Source organism: Sceloporus occidentalis, unplaced genomic scaffold, assembly GCF_023333645.1.
Source record: "Sceloporus occidentalis isolate IW3139 unplaced genomic scaffold, rSceOcc1.0.p SCAF_9, whole genome shotgun sequence".
Taxonomy (NCBI): domain Eukaryota; kingdom Metazoa; phylum Chordata; class Lepidosauria; order Squamata; family Phrynosomatidae; genus Sceloporus; species Sceloporus occidentalis.
This window is the reverse complement of record NW_028316989.1, coordinates 48,113,000-48,138,697: the sequence shown is the minus strand read 5'-3', so window position 1 is coordinate 48,138,697 and position 25,698 is coordinate 48,113,000. Positions and strand designations below refer to the sequence as shown.

Genomic DNA, 25,698 nt, shown 5'->3' with positions numbered 1-25,698 from the left:
ACAAATACACATATATTTACTTCCCATTTGTTTCCTTGGGTTTCTGGGATATGATAACCTTCTTTCATTATATTCTGGGTAAGTGTAAATTTCATCATGTTATTACAGTCTACCAAAAGAGATTATTAGCAATGCTCCCCCTCCAAAAATATACTTTATCTTGTAAACTGTTAATCTTTCCAAATACTTTCACAAATGCCTTAACGCCAAAGCCCAATCCTTTTTGATGCTTTCTGCTGATTTATGATTTACGGCCATTCGCTTTTGCAAAAGGTTGCAAGACCCAAATATTTGCACTGCCTAATATTTGCTAAAGTCATTATTCCAAACCCAGGGCTGGCTTTCTGGCCTCTTCTCACAGGGTTTTTGTGCCTGCTTTTTTGGCATTCCTGCAGTCATCCCAGGGGCGGAATAATGGCCCACAAGCCCATCCCAGTTGCCCACTCCTCAGCTACAGCTTAAACATGGGTCATAAATACAGGGAAACAGGCAATAAAAACCAACACATTCCGGATTTCACAGACAGGCTGGAAAAGCGAATCCCCAAAGCCTCCTCTCCTGCTTCCATCCCTTTTTTTTAGCCAGCAAATAGTAATGAATTGCCTCAAGGCATAAAGTGAACCGACTCTGATGTGAGGAAAGCTATGCTCAACTGTGCTCAAGCGAGTGAGAAAAAGCTCATGTGCAGAGCTTTGGGGAAACATTACTTTTTATGGACTACAAAGCCCAGAATCCCCCAACCAGCGCTGCCACACTGCTCCCAGTCTGGATTATGAGCTAACCCGAGAGACTAATGAGCAAAACGTACTTTATTAACCAAAATATTTATTGTTGATGCTGCTGCTGTTGTGCGCCTTCACAACTAGATGTGAACTACTTGGTCTGAATGTTGTACTAGGACTCTGGAAACCAGGGGCTGAATCTTCAATCGGCATTACTTAAAATAAACTGAGAAACAAGTCAGCCACAACATTTCTTAAAGATTAGAAGTTGGACAGTCCAACAAGCAAGCAAGACTTTCGGCCTTAAAAGATGGGCAACATGGAGTTGCTTCTCGCTTCTAGGACATTGGTGCAACTCTTGACCTTCCTAAGCTAGGTTTATTGGGTTTCCTTGATGGGTTCTGAGTCTGAGATAGGGCTTTTAGGCGAGAGTCCCAAGTGTTTACCTAATTCACTTGGTCTTTCTCTGCCAACTCCTCCGTCTCCCCTGTTTTTCAAGATAGTGCCATCTCCACTTTCTTGCAACACCCATGGCGGGATCTTCCATTTTCAATCTTTCTTTTTGCGGTCTGTGGAGAGGAGCCTGAAGAACATGGAGCAATCTGGGGACCCAACCTTAGGAACACGTCTGGGAGATTTTGCCTTGTTTGGGCAAGATTCCCTCCAAATTGCTTGTTTTCTTCTGGTGCCCGTGCCTGGGAGCCAAGATTACCTGCAAGATTGTGGCGACTGATATGCCAGGGTGTTGCTGCCTATCAGTCAACAGTAAAGCAGGAGTCATGTTATAGGGAGTCTTTCCCTTCAATGTGTGTCTCTGTTTCACCCTCTCCAGAAGACCAAGCGTTAGTGTCTAAAACAGGGAAAGCACAAAGTCGAGATGGATAGGTGTTTTCATGGCCTGCAATTCCCAGCCCCTCTAGCCAGAAATGTTTGGGAAAGTATCTGCAAGAGGGGTGAGCAAAATGCATCCCTTCATATGTTGATGGATTGCGACTCCCAGCATGTCTTGCCAATGGAGACACAAGCAAGGGCTGGTGAGAGTTGCAGTCCAACCTGCTCTGTGGATTTTTATCGTTTGTCTTTTAACAGTTTTGTTGCAAGGGGTTTTAATTCTATGTATCGACGATACTGAAACTGTCGTACTTTGGCCATATCATGGGAAGACACTAGAAAAGGCAATAATGATTGGAAAGGTAGAAGGCATCCAGGGTTGTGGATGACAGAATGACTTGGAGGTCTCTCATTCATAGGATCACCATAAGCCAAAGTCAACTTGACAGCATTTAACTACAAATTGTTTAACTTCATTTTAATCATAACATCTTAGACCTTTTTATAATTCTTCTGAATCAAATTTAACTTTTGTAATCCAATTTGGATCCCAATATTAGGGGGAAAGTGGGATATAGTTTTATTCTCCTCTTCCTTCTCCACTATTTCTTCCTCTTCATTTTGCCTGCTATTGATCTTCTTGTTGTGATGTACCTTCAACTTGATTCCCAAACAACAATAACATGAAATTAATTTAAATCAAAACACATCAACCAAAATGCAGTCTTCTTCAAAGGACCACAGTGCAAAAAACAAACCAAACATGGAATCCACATGGAGTCCAAGGCAACACAGGAACATGTTATCACAGGAGAGGCTGTGAAATCCAGGGTGCATCTACGTGGCAGAAATAATGCATTTTGACACCACTTTAAATGCTGTAACTCCATCTTACTGACTCCTGGTATCTATAGTTTTCAAGATCTTTAGCCTTTTCTGCCCAAGAGTGCTGGGGCCTCACCAAACTCCAAATCCTGAGATCCTATAGGACGGAGCCATGGCGGTTAAAGTGGCATCAAACTGCATTATTTCTACTGCATAGATGCACCCCCAGACAATGTGAAGAAAGTGAAAAGCTGAAGAAACAAGTCAAAAGATACTGTAGACTGTGCAAACAATTTGCGCAAAAGACCGTGCAAATAATTGCACAGTTGCATGCTGCCTGTGCAGACAGCTATGCGCATTTTTTGTTCTGTGGTGTGCTAGAATAATAAATAAATAAATATACAGTTTGCACAAAAGACTTTTCGCGCGCTGCCTGTGCAGACAGCTATGTGCATTTTTGTTCCCTGGCGTGGTAGAATAATAAAGGCCGCGCTGACAGCTAGCCAGCTCTGGTCTTCTGTACTGAAAGATAGATGGCATTTCATTTTCAGCCGCCAGTCCTTGCCATCTCCATCAGAGAGACCTGCCTTCTAGTAGCTGGAGCAAGCTCACCGAAAGCCAGGAGGAAACAGTGAGCCTCTCTGTTGCATGCACACAATCCCTCTTTATAAAATATTTGTTTGAACATTTCCTAGCCAACCTTTTATAATAAAGATTGGGTACTTTCTTTGTGGGGAGGTGGGCTCCGCATTTAACCTTTCTGTCAACTTAGCAAGCCCACCTCCAGGAATGTGGGGCTGTGTATCCTGAATTTTGTAAGTGGGATTCGAGGCACCAGAGATCTCTGACAGAGAAGGCTACATGTCTCACAAAACTACAGTTCCCAGAATTTCATAGTATTGAGCCATGGCGGTTAAAGTGGCATCAAGATGGATTATTTCTGCAGTGTGAATGCGGCCTATACATGAATTTTAAAAAGGGAGAAAGAGGAAATGGTGGTGGAGGTGGTGGAAAATTAACAACAACAACAACAATAATAATATACCCATGCCTCAGTTAGCAAAGGCTCTGACAAATAACTTTCTTCTTACAAAGCCTCTTTTATATCCATCAGCCTCTCTTTCCTTCCCTTACTGTCTATCCAGCTGCAGGTTTTGTATAGTATCACCAATGTCTTGACAAGTTTCTTAAGAAGGGTTTTTGTCATTGCCATCCTTTGAGGCTGAGAGAGTGTGACTTGCCTAAGGTCACCCAATGGGTTTCCCTGACCGAGCCGGGATTCGAACCCTGGTCTAAAGAGTCGCAGTCCAACACTCAAACCACTACTCCATGCTAGCTGTCAATAGTTCCACGGCCGCATCCTACCAAATCCAGGGATGTCCCGTTTGTGGAGGGAAATACTTTGAATTCTCAGCAAAGAGAGAGCTCTAGTGCTCACCAAAGTGCATATCCCTGGGATTCTGTAGGATGCAGCCATGATAGTGCTATAACCATGTTGTGTGAATGGGTCCATTCCCATTTTTAGCACCAAAACAGTGTCCTCCAGATCCACGCCTTGTGTCCTTGGCGTGGCATCAAGAGAAGCCATCCAGAATCCAAACAACCCCCTTTTTCTCCTTTCCTCGGTGGTTTTGCCACCCAGATTTCTGGGTCACCTAGCGATTATATGGTTTTTATTTAGGCTAAGAGGCAGCAACCACAATGCCAGCCCTCCTCCGGCAGAAAGCCCTGTTGCATAAACAATGCTTTTTTTCGAGAGAATAAGCAAAGTTCTGTGTCGCCACGACCCACGACAGAGCCAATAAATTAGGTCCCTGGTAATAAATCGCCCAAGAAAGAGCCCTCTTGTTCCATCAGAAGAATGAAGCTCAACTCTGACCCCGGGAGGAGTAATCATATTACAGAATTAATAAAACAAGCTCCATCGGATCTCTGGTTTGCTTTCCAAAAGGAACATGGGCCCTCGACTTCCCAAGGAGGGGAGGAAGAAGTCACAGTTCCACAGTTCACAACGCAAAGGGGGGGAAATGCATAAAATGCACCACTACAGCTGAAAAGGAAAGACGGGGAAAAAGATTTATAGGGTAAACTCCTAAGGCTTTCAAGTCACATTCCTCCTGCCCACAGTCTCACTCAGCCTTGCTGCAAAAGTGCCTCTTTCTCAGGCTGGAAGATGGAGTTTAAGATTGCTTTTAATTACAGAGGGTGTGGGAGATGGTTTTCATGGGAGACAAATGCCTCTCGTGCTTCTGGAGCATGTTGATTTAAAAGGTTCCCGTCCAAAAAAACAAAGCTGGCAAGCAATCCCACACAAGCAAAACAATGTATTGGCATCAGGTATATCATACCTTGCTTCGGATTTCTTCAGGAGCTTAATCTCTTGGGCAGAGCGGAGAGTTTGCAGAACAGAAGTGGGTCTGGTGCAGTTTCTTTAAAATACACGGTGTGTTTGGGGTGGACATAGCCTCCCAACATTTTGCAAATGGATACTGGGACACAGTGTGGCCAAGCCACGTCAGACTCTGGTCAAGGTGGCAAAAGGATGAGCAATGAGAAACAAACACAGGCTAGGAATGGCTGCAGCTGTTTGCTTTTGACTGAGCCAAGTGGGAAGGGTAAGAATCATAAGTGTTTTATCACACAAAAGAGATTGGGAGTTTATCCCAGGAATATCTCGGAAAAACCATGTAATTACACGAAATGATTTCACACGTCGCACAAAAACCGCCATTAAAGTGGTCACAAAGAAGCATTAACGTGAGTCTTTTTACTTTTGGGATTTGAGCAACAATGCATTTCCAATATCACTTTAATTGCACATAAAACATGCTAATAGTAATGCAGTGCGTTATGTGAGCTGGTGACAAGGACAAGGGCTCCATGTTTTGTTTGGCAAAACAACAAAATAAGTAGCAGTACTCACTGTTGCGTCTCCTTGCAATGTCTACTGGTTGCCCAGGGAAGGGCAAAAATTCTTGGGTGCATTTTTGAGGATGTCCTCCTCTTCTCCAGGTTTAGGCCACTTTCTCCTTTTTTAAGATAGATGGTGGGTAGTTTTTGAGTATTTTTGACCTCCTCTGAACCTTGGCAGGCTCCACTCCCACAGCTCTTCTGAACGAACACCACTGAGTTCCCTACAAAATAAATAAATGAGTTAATTAAAATTACCCTGAAAATGGCAAATTGCATCCTTGGAAGCTTTTTAAATGCAGCCTCCACACCATCCCTGAGTCCAGGACTTTATCACACAGGGGCAATTGGAAGTATCAATGGGGTTATCTTGTGAAAATCGTGCATTCGCAATTAAGATTTTCACACGATTGGACAACCATTATCCCAGGAATATCCCATGAAAATTGCGCAATTGTGATAAAGGTTTTCACACGACGTCACGTTGAAAGCGTTAAAGTGCCATTAACCCGTGAATAACCAGGCAATAAACAGCAACAAATCCTTCATGAGAAAATCTGTTCATTGTGATTTATTTTTGTTGATTCCCTGGTTATTCCCGGGAGAAGGACTCCGTGCCATGGCTAGACTCCAGGTAACAATGCCCTGGAGTGTATGACTTGCCTTTCTCTCAAGGTGGATCTACCAGTTTGGAGATGCCAACTGGCGTCCCTCCAGAGACTTATGATGCAAAGCCCATTAAACTGAACTTGGCTGGGTTGCCACTTTCTTTTTTCAAACAAGGATAGAGCCTAGTCATGAATGATCAGAAGAGGGAAGAGAATCCATCAAAGCTTTTGTTCACCTGCCCCAAAGTTTTATTGCCTGTGTATGATGGATTGTGTTTCCTTTTTATGACTGATTTGCATCTTGTCCAGAGCTTTGACTTCCAGTCCTGGTTGGCCACTATTGTCTTACCCTTTCCAAAGCCCAACTTATAAAGATTAGGGTTTTTTTTTCTGGCAGAAGTACAGCCTGGATCGATGACACAAGCGGACTGGACATTTAAGGTAGATTTCCTCTACAAATAAACGCACTACTTTTATTTCAATTTAGCAGTCACTGTTGTCGTTCTAAGAAAACTAGCTCCGAACCTTCAATTTTTATAAAGCTAGCACCACTGCCTTAATCTATAATTCTAGATAGAGTCCTTGATTGAATGGAATTCATATACATATTATACACTTTTCTTATAGCATGACTGTACCTTATTTTGACTTTATGCTCAGCTTCTGACCTTTCCCTTCATTTACTTAGTTGTTATGCGCCTTCATGTTCAACTCAGACCTATGGTGACCCCATCGTGGGGTATTCCTGGCTTCTTCTGAGGTTGAGAGAGTGTGACATGTCCATTGTCAATCACCAGTGGGTTTCCAGGGCTGAGCATGGATTTGAACCCTGGTTTCCTGGAGTCTTGGATTGCAGTTTGACACCACTTTAACTTCCAGGGCTCAATGTGATGAAACCCTGGGATTTATAGCTCTATGACAGGGAAGACTAAATATCTCAGAAAACTACAGTTCCCAGAATTCCATAACATCTGAGTCATGGGAGATAAAGGTGGTGTCAAAGTGCTTTTATGCATTTTTAAATCAGTCCTAAGGATTTTCCCTGTTTGCCAAAATAATAAAATTCATGAAAAAGCACCAGGGGAAGATATTTCAAATGTTTTGCTAATGGAACGGCAACCAGTTAAGAGACGTGTGTGAAGGCTTTGCAATGAATTATATAATTATGTAAATTTAAAAAATACAGGCCGGTCTCAATTTACAAGGTTGCATTCCTGGACTTGTGATGTAAATTGAGGCTGACACAAATGGAGAGGAGCCAATTCCATAGGGGATCCTTGGAGACCAAGGGGATGCATTCCAGCAGAGCTGAAGTAGCCACAGAGTTAGCAATTTCACTCAACTCCCTCCCCCCATTTTAAAGAGTATTAAAGCATAAAAAATCAGAGCTGAACCTTTTCCAGGTAGAGAAAGGGGCAGATAGTCTCCAGAGAGAGCAACTGCTGATCCCCAGGGAATTCAGGAGCATTTCTAAGGGGGTGTGGATAACACGGGGTGACACTTCAGATGTGCACATCTGTCTTCTGGTGTGCACTGGTGCTCCTTTTTGCAAGTAGACTGGGACTCCCAGAGACTGAAGGTCCTTGAAAGTACATGGTCTCCCTACCTGGTCACTGAGGTCATCGGCTGAGACACTTTTGGCACACTACAGTGAACTTTGGCAAACCTCTCCCATTGCCAAAGGGCACTTGGATCCCTTCAGGACTTGCAAAAGATGTTTAAACCAGAACAAACCAGGTCATGGACAGTTTCCTCAGTCCATCAGCTGTTGGTGGCAAGCAGATTGGAGGCTTTCTCTTCAACATCTAATCCAGAGGGACCATTGACCTGGCATCTCCAAGCCTTGTAGTGACAGCATTAGGTGACCCTAGCGTCATCTGTGACATGTTGCACTGTATGCACTGCCAGATCCAAAGTTTAGCTCCTTTGGCAGACACAAGACAAGCTGAATTCTCATCTGTTGTTGTTGTGTGCATTCAAGACATTTCCAACTTATGGCAATCCTAAGGCAACCCTATCATCCACTGCTACTAAGTTCTCAACATCAGCATCTACTGCCATGTGCAGCCTGCCTTGGGCTCCTGTGGCAAAAGATGTTTGGGGAGATGTTTTTGTGACCCTGGAAACACCATGCCACCCACGCTAAACTTAAGGGCAATACTTTCTTCCTTGAAGTTGGAGAAAGTGTTGGGCAGAAAAGGATCGTCCCCTTCTCTTTGGCATGACTGAGCAAACCGCAGGCCTCGTTTCGATTCATGGGCAAAGAGCACACCGTTCCCACAGGGCCCACTCGAGTGAGGAATGGCTGCCAGGCAGAACGGTTCTTGAAGAAAACCAGACTTAAGTGTCATTTAATGGAGTAGCAGCGTTGCATTCTTTGAGAGTTAAATAACCAAGAGAAATAATCATAAATTGATCTCACCACAGTGTGTATATTCCTCCCCTCTCCCCTTTCAAATATTTTATCATTCCAAGGCTGCTAACATAGTAACCAGAATCACATCCCAGGGAATGATGGAGGGCATAAGCCCAAATGTCAACCAAAAACCTGTCAAGGGAAGAGGAACCACCTGGTGCGTGTACCCAAAGCACTTAATGCCATTTATGCATTTATGCAGCAATAGAAGTATAGTGTCTCGATCGAGGGAAGTAATAGTACCGCTCTATTTTGCTTTGGTCAATACTCACCTAGAATATTGTGTCCAGTTCTGCACACCACAATTCAAGAAGGACATGGACAAGCTGGAGTGACGAAAATGGCGAAAGGTATGGAAACCACCAAGTCCTTCCTGGGGAAGAGAACGTTAAGAGGTGACATGATTGCCATGATTAAATATTTGAAGAAATGTCATATTGAGGAAGGAGCAAGCTTGTTTTCTGCTGCTCCAGAGACTAAGACCCAGAGCAATGGAAGCAAACTACAGGAAAAGAGATTCCACCTCAACGTTAGGAAGAACTTCCTAATGGTAAGAGACGTTTGACAGTGGAAGACGCTGCTCCTTTGGAGGGTGGTGGACACTCCTTCTTTGGAGGTTCTCAAACAAAATCTGGTTGACTGTCACTGGGAGTGCTTTTTGTGTGTATTGCATGGAGTTGCTTGGGTATTACAAGGATTGTGGAATGTTGGACTTGTTGGCTCTCTCTCTGGGCACAAAAGAGAGAAGAAGTTAAAAACACAGCAAAGTGCCCCATCTTAGATCCTAGGGGGCATTCGGGGACCCCAAAAATCATTTTATGGCATTTAGTCTGCTCCAAAAAGGTAACTGTTCCAAGCTCTGTAAAGAGGAAAGGAATGGAACATGTAGCTCTTTGGCACCTCCAGCAGGCAGGAATGCATTGTATTGCAAGTCTAAATTGCAGAGAATAAAATGTCAGACAATAAAATCTTCTCTTTCTTTTGAATGATTTGATTTTGAATCCAGAAGCCTGATTTACTACTCACAAGCACGGGCTTTGATTTTTCCATGGGAGGTCTAGAATTAAAACTTCTATTCTCATTGCCAAATGCCGCCTGACTCTATGTTGGCATCTTTGGTGTCTGGATTTGCATGCAAACCCTTTTGGGGTTATCAAGTGTGCTGAAGTCTGAAGATGCTGCTCTCCCATTTCAAAACTTAATGGTCCATGCTTTGTGTTTCCTCCAAAGAAGCATATGTACCCTCAGAGCACTAAATCTTTCCTGTGCAACTGACAAACAACAACAACAAGAGCAACAACCTTGCCTTAGTTTCAAGGCAGGATCTAAAATGGGGATTATTTAGGTCAAAGCCGACATGCATTTTAACTTGCTAACTCTTATTTCTTCAGTAATTAGAGGTGATAGCCATGCTGATCTCGAGCCATAAAGTGATCTCCCATGGCTTGTCTATCCCAAATATGTCTCCTTCACATTTTTATGGATGCTCTGTTCCACGTGTGAAGCTGAGGAGGGATTGCCGAAGTCCCTGCTAGCCATTCGCAGAACACCCTAAATATCCTTTTCAGCCTTACTTGAACAGTTTTGCAGTTCATTGGCATGACAAATGCCTGTCATTCGTGCTCCAAAGAGTTGGGAAAGAGAATAAAAAGAAGAGATGCAATCGGTGCATTTCAGTCAACCAAGACACCCCTCCTCATCTTCCATACAACCCTCCAATTCTGTAGGATGAACCTCAGGAGCATTTGGTGGTTTGGAACAGGACTCAGGAGTAGTTCATGCAATCCCCGTTTGGCTTTGCTGCACTTTGCTGCAGGGTTATCACAAAAGTTTTGGCACTATGGGCAAAATTAGGGCATTGACACCCCCACTATAAAAGTTCTGCCAATCTCCTCCACTCCCCAAATTTCTAGCATTGCTTTAACTTTAAACTTCAGTCAATCTTTTAGAAATACATTTTAAGAGACTGCATGGGGAGATACAATTATGGAGACACGTCAGGAGAAAGCATTCAATATTGCCTCTCTATGAATCTCTAGGTCCTCCAGTTCACTTCTGTCATCAACATCTGCCAGAGCTTGGCTATCAGTTGCACTGAAGGGACTACAAATGCATAGAGAAGTGTTCTCTCTAGGAATCTCTAGGTTGCCCAACGCAAATCTATGGTCAACATCTGGTGGAAGGTAGCCATAAATTGCGCTGAAGGGTCTACAAATGCCTATAAAAGTGTTCCCCCCAGGAACCTCTAAGTCCTCCAGCACAAGTCTATGGTCAACATCTGTTGGAAGTGGACCATAAGTTACACAAATTCCTAGAGAAGTGTTCTCTCTAGGAATCTCTAGGTCCTCTAGTGCAATTCTATGGTGAACATCTGCCAGAGGTTGACCATAAATTGTGTTGAATGGTCTACAAAAGCATAGAATTAATGGAGTGTTGCAATATTTCACTTGATACAACGCTAGAAATTTGGGGACCGAAGGAATGTTTCATGGAGAGGCAGAATTCTTCTTTGGGAAGGCAATGACCTCCTTTTGTCCCCAACCCTGTAGTGAACCTCTGCCTAGGGATGCCCGTCATTTGGGTCTTGAAAAGCCTCCCTCGTGTCACAGTATCCCGCCATTTCAATCCTAAATCATATCATAGAGGCCACATTAAAGACAGACGGAAAGTAGCAGAAGTAGTCCGTTGTCTTTTTTTAAAAAATAATTAACAGCACTTTGTGTTTATGCCTCTCTCCGAAGGGAAGTCAGGAGAGGAAGCAACCCGAAATATACGTTGGTTATCCAGGCGAGGTCCTCTCCGCCTTTTCAGCCAATGCCACAGCCATTCATTAAGGGTTTTCCAAAAGGGGACTTTCCCCCCCTCCATCTTTCTAAAAAAGATGTCAATTTTTATCCCGGGTGTTAGTGATGGATGGATGGAGGGAGGCTTTGGGGCCTCTTAATTGGGTCCGTTTGTTCAAGCGGCACAAAGGCTTTTGACGTGAAATGTTCCAGCACAGGTGGCCATGTCCCTGACAGCTCCGGCGTTCATGTCCGATCCGTTCAGGGCCCGCGCCACTGAACAGACGGCTTTGGGCCTTACAGTCATTAACCCTAATGTTCTCCCCCCATCACTTAGCAACCGGGCTAAGTAGCCGGGATCTGTAGCATCCGTACCAGACATTTGCCTAAATAGATGCCGTTCTAGGGAGGACTGGATTTTATGGACATGGATCTTATTAGGGTTAGCTTGTGTCTTTTTTCAACCGCTTAACTGTCTACGCTTTACCTTGGATGGTTTTGAAGGACAAATGAGAGACTTGGGCTGCATTCGCACTGCAGAAATAGTAATCCGGTTTGACACCACTTTAACTGCTATGACTCATGGCAGTTAAACTGGATTCTTTCTGCAGTGCAGATCAGACCTGGGACATTTTAAATGCACCTGGAAAACTGGGAGAGAAAAGGGTTGATATACACTGTTCATGCCAAACTGAAGACAGCTAGAAAATATGCATTTTCCTTCCCTCTCCTCATCCCAAACCACAGCTTTGTGAATGCACAGGGCCATCCTAGGTGAGATTGTTTAGTTCGCTTGCTTTCTGCATGTGTTTCAGATACAGAAGTCCTCCTCTCTGGAGAACTACCTTTTCCTCTTTCCAGCAAAAGAGATGCATGATTGACAGTTTGGAACCAATTTCATGTTGCCTATTATTGATACTCCGAGCTTTAGATTTATTGCTGTTCCAAGTTTTTCCTTTTCCTACCCATGCCATAAAACTCCAAAGCCAAGCTGCGCCGATAAAGGAACAGACAGCAGCTTGTATTACACATGCAAATGGGGGTGTTTGTTAATCCTCCATTAAGCAGCCCTAAATGAAATACATGGACAAGCTGTACCGTCCTTTGCAAAAGAAATTAGTTAGATAGCAATCTTGGAATGGCATCTGGAAAAGCAGGAATGAGGGCAACGAAACCTGCCATTTTAGGATCAGTGCTGATCTTTCGCAATGTCTTAGCTAGCTTGCTGCCAAATTTTCCTGCTCATAGAAAGCAAGCAATGAGTTCTCCAAGTCTGGCTGCTTTGGATCATACTAATTCTTCTAGGTAAATGGACATTAGAAAAAAGTCACCCTGTTGGGACAGTCCTGATGAATCATGTCATCCCACTTTTCACTTGCTTTTAAAATGTCCCAGTTCCTCTCTGGGCTTATTCAGATAGTGAAAATAATCTGGGATGAATCTTTGGGATCATTCACATGTTGCTTTTTTAAGGACAACTACGCTAATAATCCTACTTACACATTCTGGGTTTGTTGTTCATGCTACGGAACAGCATCTCTGCACATCTCTGGAAGTTTGGTTGCTCACATGTGTCCGCACTCGAATAAAGATGAAGTCGATGACACAAATGCATCCGAAGCACATTCATGACATTCTGGGTTTTATCCCAGGTTTACTTGCATCGGTTATTCACACGGCCGAGAATCCAAATCTTTTAGGAAAACTCACTTCAGTTCAGTTCATCTTTAATATGGACACAGACCAGCACAGGTAAAAAGGGAATACAGAATAAAAGTAGTTAAAAGCAAGGTAAAAACACAGGTTAAAACACTATTTAAAATAGCCTTTTAAAATCCAGTATGCCAGGGCAGGAAAACTCAGAAAAACCCCCAACATAGATTATCCCAAGTTAAACAGGGTTTGTTTTTGGCAGCCCCCCCCCTCCCCAGTTTAATTGGATGTATTCAAAATGCATGTGAACAACCCTAACCTGGATTATCTTCACTGTCTGAACAGACCTGGGATAAAACCTTGCATGCCTTGAAAGTACTTGGAATACGTTTGCGTCATCGACGGTATCTTTATTCAAGGCACATGTGAGCAACCAAACTCCCAGACATGTGGTTCCATACTGTGAACAACAAACCCAGAATATGTGAGTGAGATTATTCGCACAATCATGCTAAAAAACAACAGCGTCTGAGTGACCCCTCTGTCTAGGAAAACCTCAGGATTTAAAAATGTCCAGATAACATTGTTAGCGTGTCTGTGGGTGTCAGAAAGGGATGGATTCATAAACAAAATACAGTCAGCCCTCCATGACCATGAATTCTTCACCCATGGATTCAAGCATCCATGGCTTGAAAATATTGCTATTGTATTTAATGGGACTTGAGCATCCACGAATTTTGGTATCCATGAGGGGTCCTGGAATCAAACCCCACTGGATACGAAGGATCTACTGTATATACAAATTCCCAAAAGCAAACCTTGATTCTGCCATTTTATATAGGAGACATCATTTCACTATGCCACTGTATTTAATGGGACGTGAGCATCCATGGATTTTGGTATCCACGGCGGTTCTAGAAACAAATCCCGGCGGAAACCAAAAGCCCACAGTAATGTTTTGACGGTTTAGTGTCCAACGGGAACAACTTGCAGGGTTAAAAGGAGACACTCCCGACTGCACATTAAATAAAGTTGCTTCTTTAACTCAAGATTGCTGCCGTCTAGTGGTACATAATTAATATTGATCCGAAAGGCAGACTTCCCAAGGGAACCAAAACAAATGTCGGGGTTACAGATTGATAATAGAAACAATCTGAGTATCCGGTGTTCTGCTGATCCCATAACCTAAATAAATAGGAGTCTCCCTGTGTTTGGTTTTACTTTTTTCTCATACATAAATGCTTGCCTTTAAGACCCTTGGGGAAAATGGGAATGTGCAAGATGGACTATACTGACTGGTGAATGGGAAGAAATAGCTGGAGCAGATGGCACTGGCTCCTAATAGTATCAATTGTATCAAGGGTTTAAATGCAATTTAAACATGTCTTTTTGTATGTACAAAATTGGTCTGTTTTTGTATATTTGGTATATTCAACTTCTTTTACTGATGTGAGCTTGCTATTATCATATTTATCTGCATCCCGCTTTCACCCCAAAATTGGGACTCAAAGCGGCTTACGGTCTAAAATCACAGTACAATTAAAAACTTACTAAAGCGACAATTAAAATGGAATTAAACTAGTACAGTATTAAAACACATCATTTGCTGGGAAAGGTTGTTTTGGACTACAAATCCTATATGTTTTTAATGTAAATAAACCTGAAGCTCAGTAGGAATCATTCCTAAAATAAATCCCCGGATCCAGTCAATTTCATGAAACTTTGGAGCCAGGAGATCCCAACTTATCCACTCTGCAAGAATTTCAGCCAGCCATGGAAAGAGCCTGTAATATCCACAATGAATTTAAGCAAGAGTTCTTAATTCTTAGCTTTGGATATATTAAAAAAAATTAAACTTTGCATTGCTGGCAAGACGGAAGATTGGCAGAACATTAAAGGGACACCAGTTTTGCTGAAAGAAACACACATCAGATTTTTCTTTCATTATTACAGCTAAAGAATAATCCCGAGGAGACAAAGTTCTTTTCTTCAAACAATGCCAGCAAACTTTGCTGAAGAACCAAATTGAATTAAAAATGTATATATAATTTTTGTAGTCATTTTTAAAGAAGAAAAATTTGCCCCATGACCCAGAGGGAACAAGACTAGAAACATCCAAAAATATTCCATTTTAGTGGCTAAGCCAAGTTGGAGAATTTACATAGAAAACGAAATGCTTTCTGATGCCTCCAAATGCCAGATTTCTAAATGCTAACATTCATTTCATGCTGCAGGATACTGTACTGAAAAGTGGAGCAGAGATCCTTCCATTAACTATATAGCACAAACTTTCCCCTGAGTCCAAAGGAAAGTTTTGTAGGGATGCATCTACACTATGGAAACAATGCAGTTTGACACTTTAATTGCCATGGCTCCATTTTGCAAAATCCTGGGATTTATAGTTTGGCGAAGCACAGCACTCTTTGGCTAAAGACCTTATCAAACTACAAACCCCAGGAATCCATAGGCAGGAGCTGCAATGTCAAATTGTATTGTTTCTACAAATGTAGATGCACTCTAGGGCAAGAACTCACTGCAAAAATAATCCAGGTTGACATCACTTTAACTGCCGTGGCTCAATGCTGCGGAATTCTGGGAATGGCAGTTTGTTGTGGCACCAAAGCTCTCTTGACAGCGAAGGCTAAATATTTCACTAAACTATAAATAATAATAATAATAATAATAATAATAATAATAATAGGTTTGCACAGGATTGCACAGCATCAAGCTTTGACCATTAAAGCTGTATCAAACCGCATTATTTCTGCAGTGCAGATGAAGCCACAGAAACCAGAACGCTAGGCTTACAACAGTTTGCTCCAGTTGTGGCATCATGCTTATGCTTTAAAGTCTGGTTTTCACAAGGCAAGAGAAGGAAAGACTTAGGTTAGTGCTGTTGAATTGTAGCCTGGGGGCCCAGTGAGGACTTTAGAGCAATGCCAGTTAAGCCTGAAAGCATTCCTTGATTGCTGAGTGTGATTAAGCAATTAATAGCTTGATTACAGAGTAAATATCCATCCCTGGTTAATTGGAGCTGGCAACCCACTGGGGAGCTTCCTTTCACTTCCACTACTAGAACTGGAGTGTTGTTCAATGTTCCCCACCATCCTTCCCCATCTTGCTGCTCCCTTTGTCTGAACGGTAGTCTTAACCCAGAACATGGAAAAGCCACTTTTGGGAACCACATTCCCTAAAATCCAGTTACATAGTCACTGACTCTGTTGGTTTAGAGGATTCAGGGCATTATGGTCCAAAAACATCACTTGCTCAGGCTTTGACCTAAACCCTTCTCAAGTTCTTTGACAGACCAGGCTGAATACTTCATTATTGTTGTGCGCCTTCAAATTGTTTCTGACTTATGGCAATAAAGTGAACCTATCATGGGGCTTTCTTGGCAAGATTGGTTTAGAGGAGGGTTTGCCATTTCTGTCTTCTGAGACAGAGAGGGTGACTTGCCCAAGGTCACTCAATGGCTTTACATGGATACGCCAGGATTCGAACTCTGGTCTTGTCATAGTCCAGCATGCAAAGCACTATGCCATGCAAATACTGGTGAACAAGAATGGGCGATGCTGTGCCAATGCTGCCATCTTGTGGTGTGAATGGCATATGGCTTAAGTGCTTCCGATTACCTTGTGAGTTGTGTGTCTGATTACTACAAACGAAGTCTATCACTATAAAAGAAGTCTTAGGCAGAGAGAGGCATCATTTATAAACGAGTTTAGGATTTGCAAAAGAGCCTAAACAACACTTCAATGCCTGTGGAAGTTTCCTGTGGGCAATTCAGCTACAATGGCTGAGGCATGAGACAAGTGTTTTGCAGGATAAGTGTGTGTACTTTTGTTTGTTTGTTTGTGTGTGTTTGTGTGTGACAAAGAGAGGGTCTTTGGAGTGTCAATGTTACTTTCAATGTACTAGAGCTCCCAAAATCCATCTACCTCTATGATGGCTAAGAGATTCTGGAAGCTGTAATCACAAACAGTAACTTCTCCCAAGCTCTGGCTGAAAGAGGGTGACCAGATGACATAGCCGCAGAGGACAAGGCACCTCAAAATATAGGAGATCCAAGAAAAATGTAGGCTATTACAACAATAAAAGTTAAAAACAGTAACATAACTATGAATTCAGGCTTCTTAGTCATGCTCCAAATGGAGGGCACTTCCTCCTGGGCAGGTTGAAATATAAGGCGTGTCATGGAGAAGGAGGATGTCTGGTCACCCTTGTGCTTGAAGCGATGGTGCTATGGCCAGAAGCCAAAGCTGGTGTTGGGTGAAATTTGGTGGCAACCTTTTAAAACCCTTTTTAAATCCTCAAGACATGACATTGTTTGAGACTAATGGAGGAATGGCAGAGAGCGATAAAAGAGGGAGGGCAACTGTTGTGGAGAAACAGAACACTCTTAGCATGGACTTTAACAATAATGCCAGTGGAAAGGACATTGTTGATGTTTTTGTTTTTATTATTTTCAAAAAGGCCTCCTTTCTTAGAGATACAAACAATATTTGTCTTCCAACCCTGTTGGCATGCTTCTGGATTAATTTATACATTTAACAGTCATTGTGATGCACTAATCTAACTTCTGGACAATCTGGCAGGGACAGAACCATCTCCTGGGTCGATTCCGTAGAAAGACAGTCCTAAAAATACTGACTGCGAGTTCCCTCTCCTTCCCCTGTGTTTAGTAAAGGCACCAGACATACTGTAAATATTACATAAATACTATATACATATCTATGTGCATATATGAAATGCATGTTACTTTAACACCCAGCGGTTATATATATACATTTTTACCCTTTGCATTCACTCTTCTTAAGCTATAATGCAGCTAATTTCATCATTATGTCGTTTATCAATAACAGTTTTAAGGATGCCTAAATAGTCTACTGTTATCAAAAATATACCGGACAACTATCAGTCATGGTGATAAAACACATTTCCTCTTTATGGCCACAAACGTCTGTATCATCCAGGAGGCCTGAAAGACAACAACAACAACAATAATGATAATGATAATAATATGAGAAAAGCTGCAAGAAGCAGCTTAAAAGATGGCCTGGATACCAGAGAGGCACCAGACCTATTTGTAAGGATTCTTTCTTATTAAGGCAAGAAGGACTGATTCTTCACACAGGTCTCAGGTCTGTCCAGTTCAACTACATGGTGAATGCATAGAAAGAGGGAGTTAGGCAACTGTCACATGGAGAAAGATGCTCCGAAGCAGAAGACAGGACAGAGCTATACTGTACGGGTTCAATACAACCAGCTCTAACATTCCTTAAATTCACCTCCAAGCCCAGAGTTGAAGTCAGCTGACGGACCAATACGTTACTGTATGTCAGTTGGAGGCAGCATCAATGAGGGGAGCACAACCTCAGCCTTTGCCTCAGCCAGGAAAGTGTCTTGGGATGGATATGCCTATGCTGGCAGTTACCCTTTTAGTGAGAGCCCATTACCAATTGCATTACTGAACCAAAACGAAAGAAGGAAAAAGGAAAGAAAAAGAAAAATGGCACTATCAGAAAGGCTACAAAAGATGTAACATCAAAAATAGTATCACACCACATTTCAGACTCACCAAAGCTGCTTGAGTACATTTGTTGAGCTGGAGGGCTGGTGCTGAATTGCCACATTGTTCTCACTTTTTTCAGTCCTTGTCCGCTGCTGATTTCCACTCTCCAGACTTGCGGGTAAGCACTGACCAAAAGGTGAAGATGAAAAACTGCTCTAACAGCTGAAAGTTAATACTCCGGAGGCGCAGGATACAAAATCAAGGTGAGCAACCTGCAGATCAACCTTTCCTTTGTGAATTCCCACAACACCCCCATACTTTACTTCTAAAGGAAGCATCACACCAGATGCTTAGGTATCAAAATGATACATGCTTCCTCTTACTCAGACACACACTTTATGGAGGATCTCCAAGAAATGGAAGATAGCACCTCTTCTTAAAGTTCAATTGTAATGTCTCCTCCCTAACTAACTATCATGGGCCCAACTCACTCATAGTCTAGATCCTCAGGCATTGCCCCTTGGCCTTTTGTGGACTTCTTTTACCTTCCTGGGAGGTAACTTGCTTTGCTCCTGGCTCACAGGCGAAGGCTCAGCATCCTGTCTCTGTTCTCATGACCCCATTTTCCAAAAGGCAACAACAAACTTTAACACATTGAGGCCAGAATGCTCTTAGTGACTTATGCTGGCCCAAAGAAGGGTTATGTCCCCACAAGTCCCTTTTTGGGCACAGCACAGTATTGCAAAATCCTCACACAATGATTTCCCCCAAACCATGCAAAGGCAGCTGGTTGGCAGCTTCAGCTCCCGACTCAACTGGCCACCATTTGTTCCATTCACTTCTCACTTCCCTCCCTGACATTGTGCCCCATCAACATTGAACAAGATCTTGGTGAAAAGTTCATTTGTAGATAATGAACAGACTTTTAAACTAAATTTTAAAAACCATGAGTAGAGTGGGGAGAGAACGTGGATGAGCAAGAGAGAGAATGAATGATGGATGAATTACATAGAGACATACTGCCCGTCCCACCATCCCTGACCTCTAAGGGAATATGGCCCTCAGCCTCAAAAGGATTGCCGATACCTGGTTTAAGCACTGAGGTTTTGCTTACTTTTGGTAGAACTCCTTCACAAAAGCTGTCTTAACTGGTAGTTGAAATACATGTTTTTCATTCAGGGGTTTTTCCTTGTAGTAGTTTATACAGGACCTATGAGGAGATATTTCATAGAAATATTTGTATCTTATCATTTATTACATTAAAATACTACCCTTCTCTATGATCTTAGGGAACATACATTGTGCAAGAGTATGCTGTGTTAAAGCTTAAATACCCTAAAGGCACCAAATCCCATCTGACTTTGGAAGCTAAACAGGGTTAGCCCTGGTTAGTACTTGGATGCGAGGCTGTCAATGGATTACAGATGCTGTAAGCGATATTTTAGAGGAAGGAACTGGCAAAAACCACCTCTGAGGATCCCTTGCCTAAGAAAACCTTGTGAAATTCATGAGGTCCTCATAAGTCGACAGGCAACTTGAAGAAATGTACATACATATTTCTGCATCCTTAAAAGAACAGACTACGTTTGTTCAACTAATTTTTGATTTCTTTAAAGACATGAATTTAGAATTAAGCTAAGAAAAACTGAACTAAACACACTCGCCCCTTACAGTTGCCAAAACAACTGTAGAAGCTATACAGGTTTGGATAAAGGGGAAAACCAAAAGTGGATCCTTTAGAATGGGAACAACTTTAGGAGTGCAATTCCCAACCTCAGTATCAGAATGAAAATGCCCATCTGTCCTTTCACTATTATTTGAAAGTGCAAGAGAATCCACTTATTGTTGCAACTGGAGAGAGAATGCTGGCAAACAATTACTGTGTCAGAAAGATGAGGTTCTCTTGCTCAAGCTTCAGAAGTTCCACACAGTTGTGCACTATTTCCAGCATATGATGGAGCTTCTGAACATGATGAACCTGTTCCTGCAGTTCTACAGAAGTAGACAAGAAGTAGTCCTGAGAAAGTGAGACAGACAGATGCAAAGATCATAAGCCATTAGGGTTGAAGTGAATCACAGAGTATAGATAACAGTATGTATTCTACAAGAAAAGCTAAACAAGAGTTAGAGCTTCCTTCTCTTCCCCCCAAAAGAGAGAAAACTCAGTTCAACAGTATCATTGCATTTCTGCTCATAAATCAGGCATAGAGGTGGGTCAAAATCTCTTACCAGGTGAATACGTGTTGCAAGTTCTTTGCCTGAAACAAAGATAGTTTGAATTAGCAAAGTTTTACATGGCAAAAGTATGAAACGTTACAAAATTGTTTGCCACAGCAGAACTTAACTTCGGTTCCATGGGGCTGGGACATGAACAACAACTTTGAGGGAAGAGCCATCTGGCAACCTAATCTAAGGAGGTTTCTTCAGAAAAATAGTCATTATTTGTTAGTTAATAGATCCAATCACTATTCATAGGAACAAATCCAACATCTGATTATTTGCCAGAACTTCCAAACTCTGTTTGATGATGTGCCCAAGGTCTGGTGATGGGGGTTTTTTAATCAGAAGGGATTACTTTGAAAAATGACAGAATACTGGAACAAACCCAAGAGTACTGCAATGGTTGGGCCAAAACCCTACATACCTACAAAATAGCTGACATAATCTCTCTTCAGCTTATCCACACCGATTTCCAGAAGCATTCGTATTGGAGTATCACCACTAAGAGAAACCGTTTCAACATTTCCGTGATAAGACTGTCTAATTAGTTTGCTCAGCAAACTGTTACTTCCTTGATGAACCTGTGCGGACGCAACATATATCCTTTATATCCTGCTCAGATATATCTTGAAATATAAAACAATGATGGCAACAAATGTGAACTTATTTTTGAAGGCTATATGAATGAGACATTCAGCATGCAAAACAAACTTCCTACTGTGATCATTCAACTGAAATATACATGTAAAAATTCCCTCAAGCCAAGATGGTATTGGACTCGGCCCAGCAAGTGATGACATATCACTTCCAGTTTTGTTTTTAGACAATTTGGGAGAGTTTAAATGGTTAAGATATGGGGAGGCTGGGGGCTGTGAGGACAAAATTAAACTTCTATGAAGCCTTGGCTCAAATTCTGAAGGCAAGGAGGAGAGGATATAAATATGCACCTGCAAATCCCTGATCAGTTTTGCTAAATGGTGTGTAGGATTGCTTTGCCCCGATTCCAGCCCCATTGGTTATACATACCGGGGCCTGCAGTTCACCACATTGAAGGGATTTCATTACTAATGTGAAACACGTCACCAGTTCTTCATATGAAACAATATCTTGGAAAAAAAGAGGAAAGAAAAGAGAGAACTGAAAAAAGCAGATCAAATGGATCAACGAGTCAGTTATGAAAGGACAGCATATAAACCTTCAGCCATCTCTCTTATGGGCTGAAAATCTGAACGGCAACAACTGGAGTTATAGCCTAGAATTATACGTACTTGACCATATCTTAGACCACAGCTGCTCCACAAAATCCAGGTCTCCTCTCCGACTAAAAAGAGCTTTCATGGAACCATAGGCTGCAGTGATATTGTCCTGGGGACTCTGAGAAAGAGAAGAAGAAATCTCAACACAACCACTGAAAAATAAAGTAACGTTTCTTAAATTATTACAACTCTTTATATCCTACTCTACAAAAACCCCAAACCCTATGCAACCACATCTATCCCTTCTAAACAAATCTTACGAAGAACACCCCATGATAGGGTTGCCATAAGTAAAAAATGATTTGAATGCACATAACAGAAATTTGGCAAACTTTATTACTACTGAAGGAGTGACTTCTAACTTTAATCCAGTTCTAGGGGGTAAATTCATAGAAATTGATTGTAGTTAGTGGGTAACACATTAAAGATTTTGGGAAATGAGCCATGATGAGCTTCCGCTTTGGATCCAAGATGAAGCATGCTATCAACCTGAGGAAGGGCAGGTACCTCTGCAAGTTCCCCCCCAAACACAGAATCTTACTTAATACCTCAGATTCATTTTTGTTTGGTATCTTCAACCCATCTACTTCATCCTTTAAATCTAAAGGAGGAGAGAATATAAAACAGTAGAGTTATATCACAAAAAGAGAACAATATCATGAAGATAAAGGAAATAATTCAGCTGAAACTAATAAAGCTGTGCCTGGAATTGACATTTACTGAAGTGAAACAGCAGGACTGTGAATAACTATTTCCTCTACAGTTATGTCAAGCTTTGCATGACAAGTATTTCTAGAATACTACAGCTTTACCTTTCAAGAGTTTTTGTACAAGTTCAATAGCAGGTTTCTGTCCCAAACGCTTCGGCCAGTCAGATGTGCCAGTCTTCAAGCTCTCAGCTAAACTCTGGCAATCCACAAAAAGAAAGCAAACAGAACTAGGCATGGGTCATATTCCACCTCTAATAATTTTCACCAGCATCTGTTGCATCAGCATTATGCACTTTAGCTACTCATATGTGACTCCCATGAAAATCAAAGGCCCAGTGGTAAGAATGTTTAGGATTATATTTTCAGTTTCCCTTCTGAAAGTTTTAAACCTCAAGAGGGACAGTTTATTAAAAACAAGCTGTGTAGTCAGCCTTCTGAACTGGAAATGCCACAGGTATACTTACAAGGAGAAACTGCAGCTCCCTGTTCAGCTCATACACAGAACTCAAGGTGCTCCCAGACGCCATTTGCACTTTCTAGAAATTCAAAAAACAAAATTACTGATGTGGAAACGACCTTTGCTGGACCTCATTAAGACTATGAAGTCACTTTACCCACTATGATTATATCCCAGTATTCACAAGGCTAAGGGGTCCTCCAGGAAATCTTGAAGAGCTGCATCCCCACCCCGGGTCTACTTCTTCTAAACAATTAAAATAAAATAATAATCAAATTTTGTCTCCCTCAGGGGACAAAAGGAGCATTTATACCATGCTTTTGGAGCCATTTTTTAACAGCTGGAAGTGAGAGGAAGTAATTTCCCATTTCCAAAAAGGCCTCTTACTTAAATAGGCCCAGGCTGGGCCAAAAAGTGGTGGAAATGCCCCTCAGACATCCTAGACAATCTTTTGGGGCAGTTTTTAAAAACTGTTTAACCCCTGGGCTCATAGGGGCCTTATCAACATGATGGAAGTACCTCCAACACCTTTTTTCCCAACCCACTGGGCCCCCAAAATGACTCTTGAGGGAGCACATGTGGCTCATGGGCTTCACTTTGCCCACCACTATACAACCATAATAAAACAAAGGCAAATGTTTCCCATACCAGTATAGCAAGTGAAGTGAGGGGAGGCGTCTGCAGAATCTTTGTGACGTTGTTCCAAGTGAAATCCGCATATATATTTCTCTCCAGGGGAGTGAGCATGTCCTCTAAGGAGAGGGACTCCAGTGAAGTGGTTTCAAGGAACTCATAACGGGCAAAGCCCCTTATGGTCAGCTAGAATTGATACAGTAAACATACAGCCTCCTATTACTATGTAGGATCAATAGTTGGGGTGTGTACGGGAGATAATCAAAACCCAAATACAAGTAGTTGTCTTAAGAATTCTCATTAAGAATGCAATTCTGAACATGCTGATACGAAATGAGGAATTCCCACTGAAATCAGAGGGCCTTACTTATGCGTAAATATCTTTAGCAATTGAGACGTGAACATTCATCATACCACTTCCAGTTCTGAGGCATCAGCATCAACTTTTTAATGTAATCTTTTAAGAGCCTAGATAGTTAAGGACCTTGTAGTTTACACTTTAAAATGAAAGCAGTGCCAGATGTGAACAAAGACGTACACAGAGGTGAATAAAGAAACTAGAGAAACCTACATCAGAAGAATGATGTCTCATTCGATGCTTCTCTTTCAGTTTTTCCAGGTCTGCAGAAATTTTTTTCTTTGGCACAGGACCTGGGAGGAAAATTTAGCAACTGTTATCAAGTTGCAACGGCATTTTAGAATAACATCCAGGTTTTGCTTGTTTTGGAGATCCCTGTCATGCCAACCTAATGCTCTGACGTTCATGTTTTTAAAGTGTTAAAAGCCTTTCCATACTTCTTCACGTCAAGCAAATTTGGCAAGCAACTTTGTGAGAATTAAATGCCCCAACCGGGAGGAATGCTTACCGACACACGTGACTGAATGGAGAAGGATGCCTTCTGGGTTGCTTCCAGCTCTGAGAGGCTCAGCTCCCATCCAAATAGTTTGTTTAGGATCAGAGCCATCACATCGCACCCACAGTGGAGGAAGCGGGGCTGATTCGTTTCTTTCTAAGTGGCTCATATTTGGGTTTTGAGACATTGTGTAGAATGAAATCAGCTGCCTAGAAAGAAACACAAAGGCCTGTTACAGACTGCCAAAATAAAGCTGCTTCGGGTCTCTTTGGAGGTATGCTGTTTAAATGATGCATGGGTCCTAAGAATCCGGAAGCTGCACCAAAGCTGCACTCCAGTGCTTAGGAATGGAGTGTGGCTTTGGCCCGACCTCCGGACTCTTAGGACCCATGCATCATTTAAATAGCACACTTCCAAAGAGACCCGAAGCAGCTTTATTTTGGCAGTCTGTAACAGGCCAAAGACACAAATCTTGATAAATAACTGTCACAGTTTAATGTAAGGTGCTATGAGTTGAATTCTTTCTATATCAAACAGATTTGGGTTTTTTGTTAGTTACCCATTTCTCCTTGCTTTGGGACATCCTAATGATGCATTCCAAATTGCAAGACATAATGCTCTACCTCAGAACTCAATTGTCCAGCTAGATAATCACATCTTGATTTAACAAGATCTGTTATGCACAAGCTGTTTTCCTCATAGGTTTTATCCTTCTGGAAAAGACAGATGGCATTCTATCAGGCACAATTTTCCATTATGCCCAAATCAGGGGCCTGGTTGCCAGTTTTGGAATGGGCTGCAAAATTTTAGCCATTCATTTTTGTAACAGACAATTATCACAAGTTTCTGTTTGATGAGAAGAGTGTGCATTATTTTATGGGGGGAAAATGTTAGCATTAGGATTAAACACACCTTGCTCTTGAAACCGGTAAAGCAAATGCCGAAGGATTCTCTTTTGTAATAGCCAAAGAAACGGAGGCATCGTCTACTTGCTGACCTTCTAGCGCATTGTTTTCTTCACATGGTTTCTATAAGAATAAACAGCGTTCTTATAACGACTCCTTGCACCAGACGAGTAAGTGCAGAATTTCACACTACTTACCACTTTCTCCAGAATAATCACTTCTCCGCTTTTGTTCCAGAAATTCTCCAAGGGATTTGCACATCCCTCACCATTCAAATAGCCTTGCACTTCCACCTAAGCAGGGAAAAAAGGCAAGTTGTCATAGTGCACTTTAAAAAAATAACATTTAAAATGATATTTCAAGCGGAGGACAAGATGATGTCCTTTAATTGGTTTATGCGCTT

At 42.0% G+C, this 25,698-nt stretch overlaps 1 protein-coding gene across 3 annotated transcripts in view; it reads right to left on the bottom strand.

Annotated features, from left to right (window-relative positions):
* Positions 1 to 25,698, bottom strand: part of LOC149307491 (protein zwilch homolog) — a 66,869-nt gene that overhangs the window by 39,400 nt on the left and 1,771 nt on the right. The window contains exons 3-21 of one of the 3 annotated variants that reach the window (XM_089539283.1): positions 25,493 to 25,588; positions 25,303 to 25,418; positions 24,403 to 24,599; positions 24,108 to 24,187; positions 23,552 to 23,722; positions 22,911 to 22,982; positions 22,549 to 22,642; positions 22,285 to 22,337; positions 21,749 to 21,854; positions 21,507 to 21,586; positions 20,905 to 21,061; positions 20,490 to 20,518; positions 20,141 to 20,277; positions 19,375 to 19,470; positions 18,327 to 18,445; positions 17,653 to 17,726; positions 8,585 to 8,685; positions 5,302 to 5,512; positions 2,184 to 2,213 (exon numbers count right to left, since the gene is read on the bottom strand). In XM_089539283.1, the coding sequence (XP_089395409.1) occupies positions 5,413 to 5,512; positions 8,585 to 8,685; positions 17,653 to 17,726; positions 18,327 to 18,445; positions 19,375 to 19,470; positions 20,141 to 20,277; positions 20,490 to 20,518; positions 20,905 to 21,061; positions 21,507 to 21,586; positions 21,749 to 21,854; positions 22,285 to 22,337; positions 22,549 to 22,642; positions 22,911 to 22,982; positions 23,552 to 23,722; positions 24,108 to 24,187; positions 24,403 to 24,599; positions 25,303 to 25,418; positions 25,493 to 25,588 (1,878 nt within the window). In that variant the 3' untranslated portion in view covers positions 2,184 to 2,213; positions 5,302 to 5,412. Of the gene's footprint in view, positions 1 to 2,183; positions 2,214 to 5,301; positions 5,513 to 8,584; positions 8,686 to 17,652; positions 17,727 to 17,921; positions 18,216 to 18,326; positions 18,446 to 19,374; positions 19,471 to 20,140; positions 20,278 to 20,489; positions 20,519 to 20,904; positions 21,062 to 21,506; positions 21,587 to 21,748; positions 21,855 to 22,284; positions 22,338 to 22,548; positions 22,643 to 22,910; positions 22,983 to 23,551; positions 23,723 to 24,107; positions 24,188 to 24,402; positions 24,600 to 25,302; positions 25,419 to 25,492; positions 25,589 to 25,698 lie in introns of those variants that run through there. The other 2 variants (XM_089539282.1, XM_089539284.1) reach the window with 2 other exon arrangements.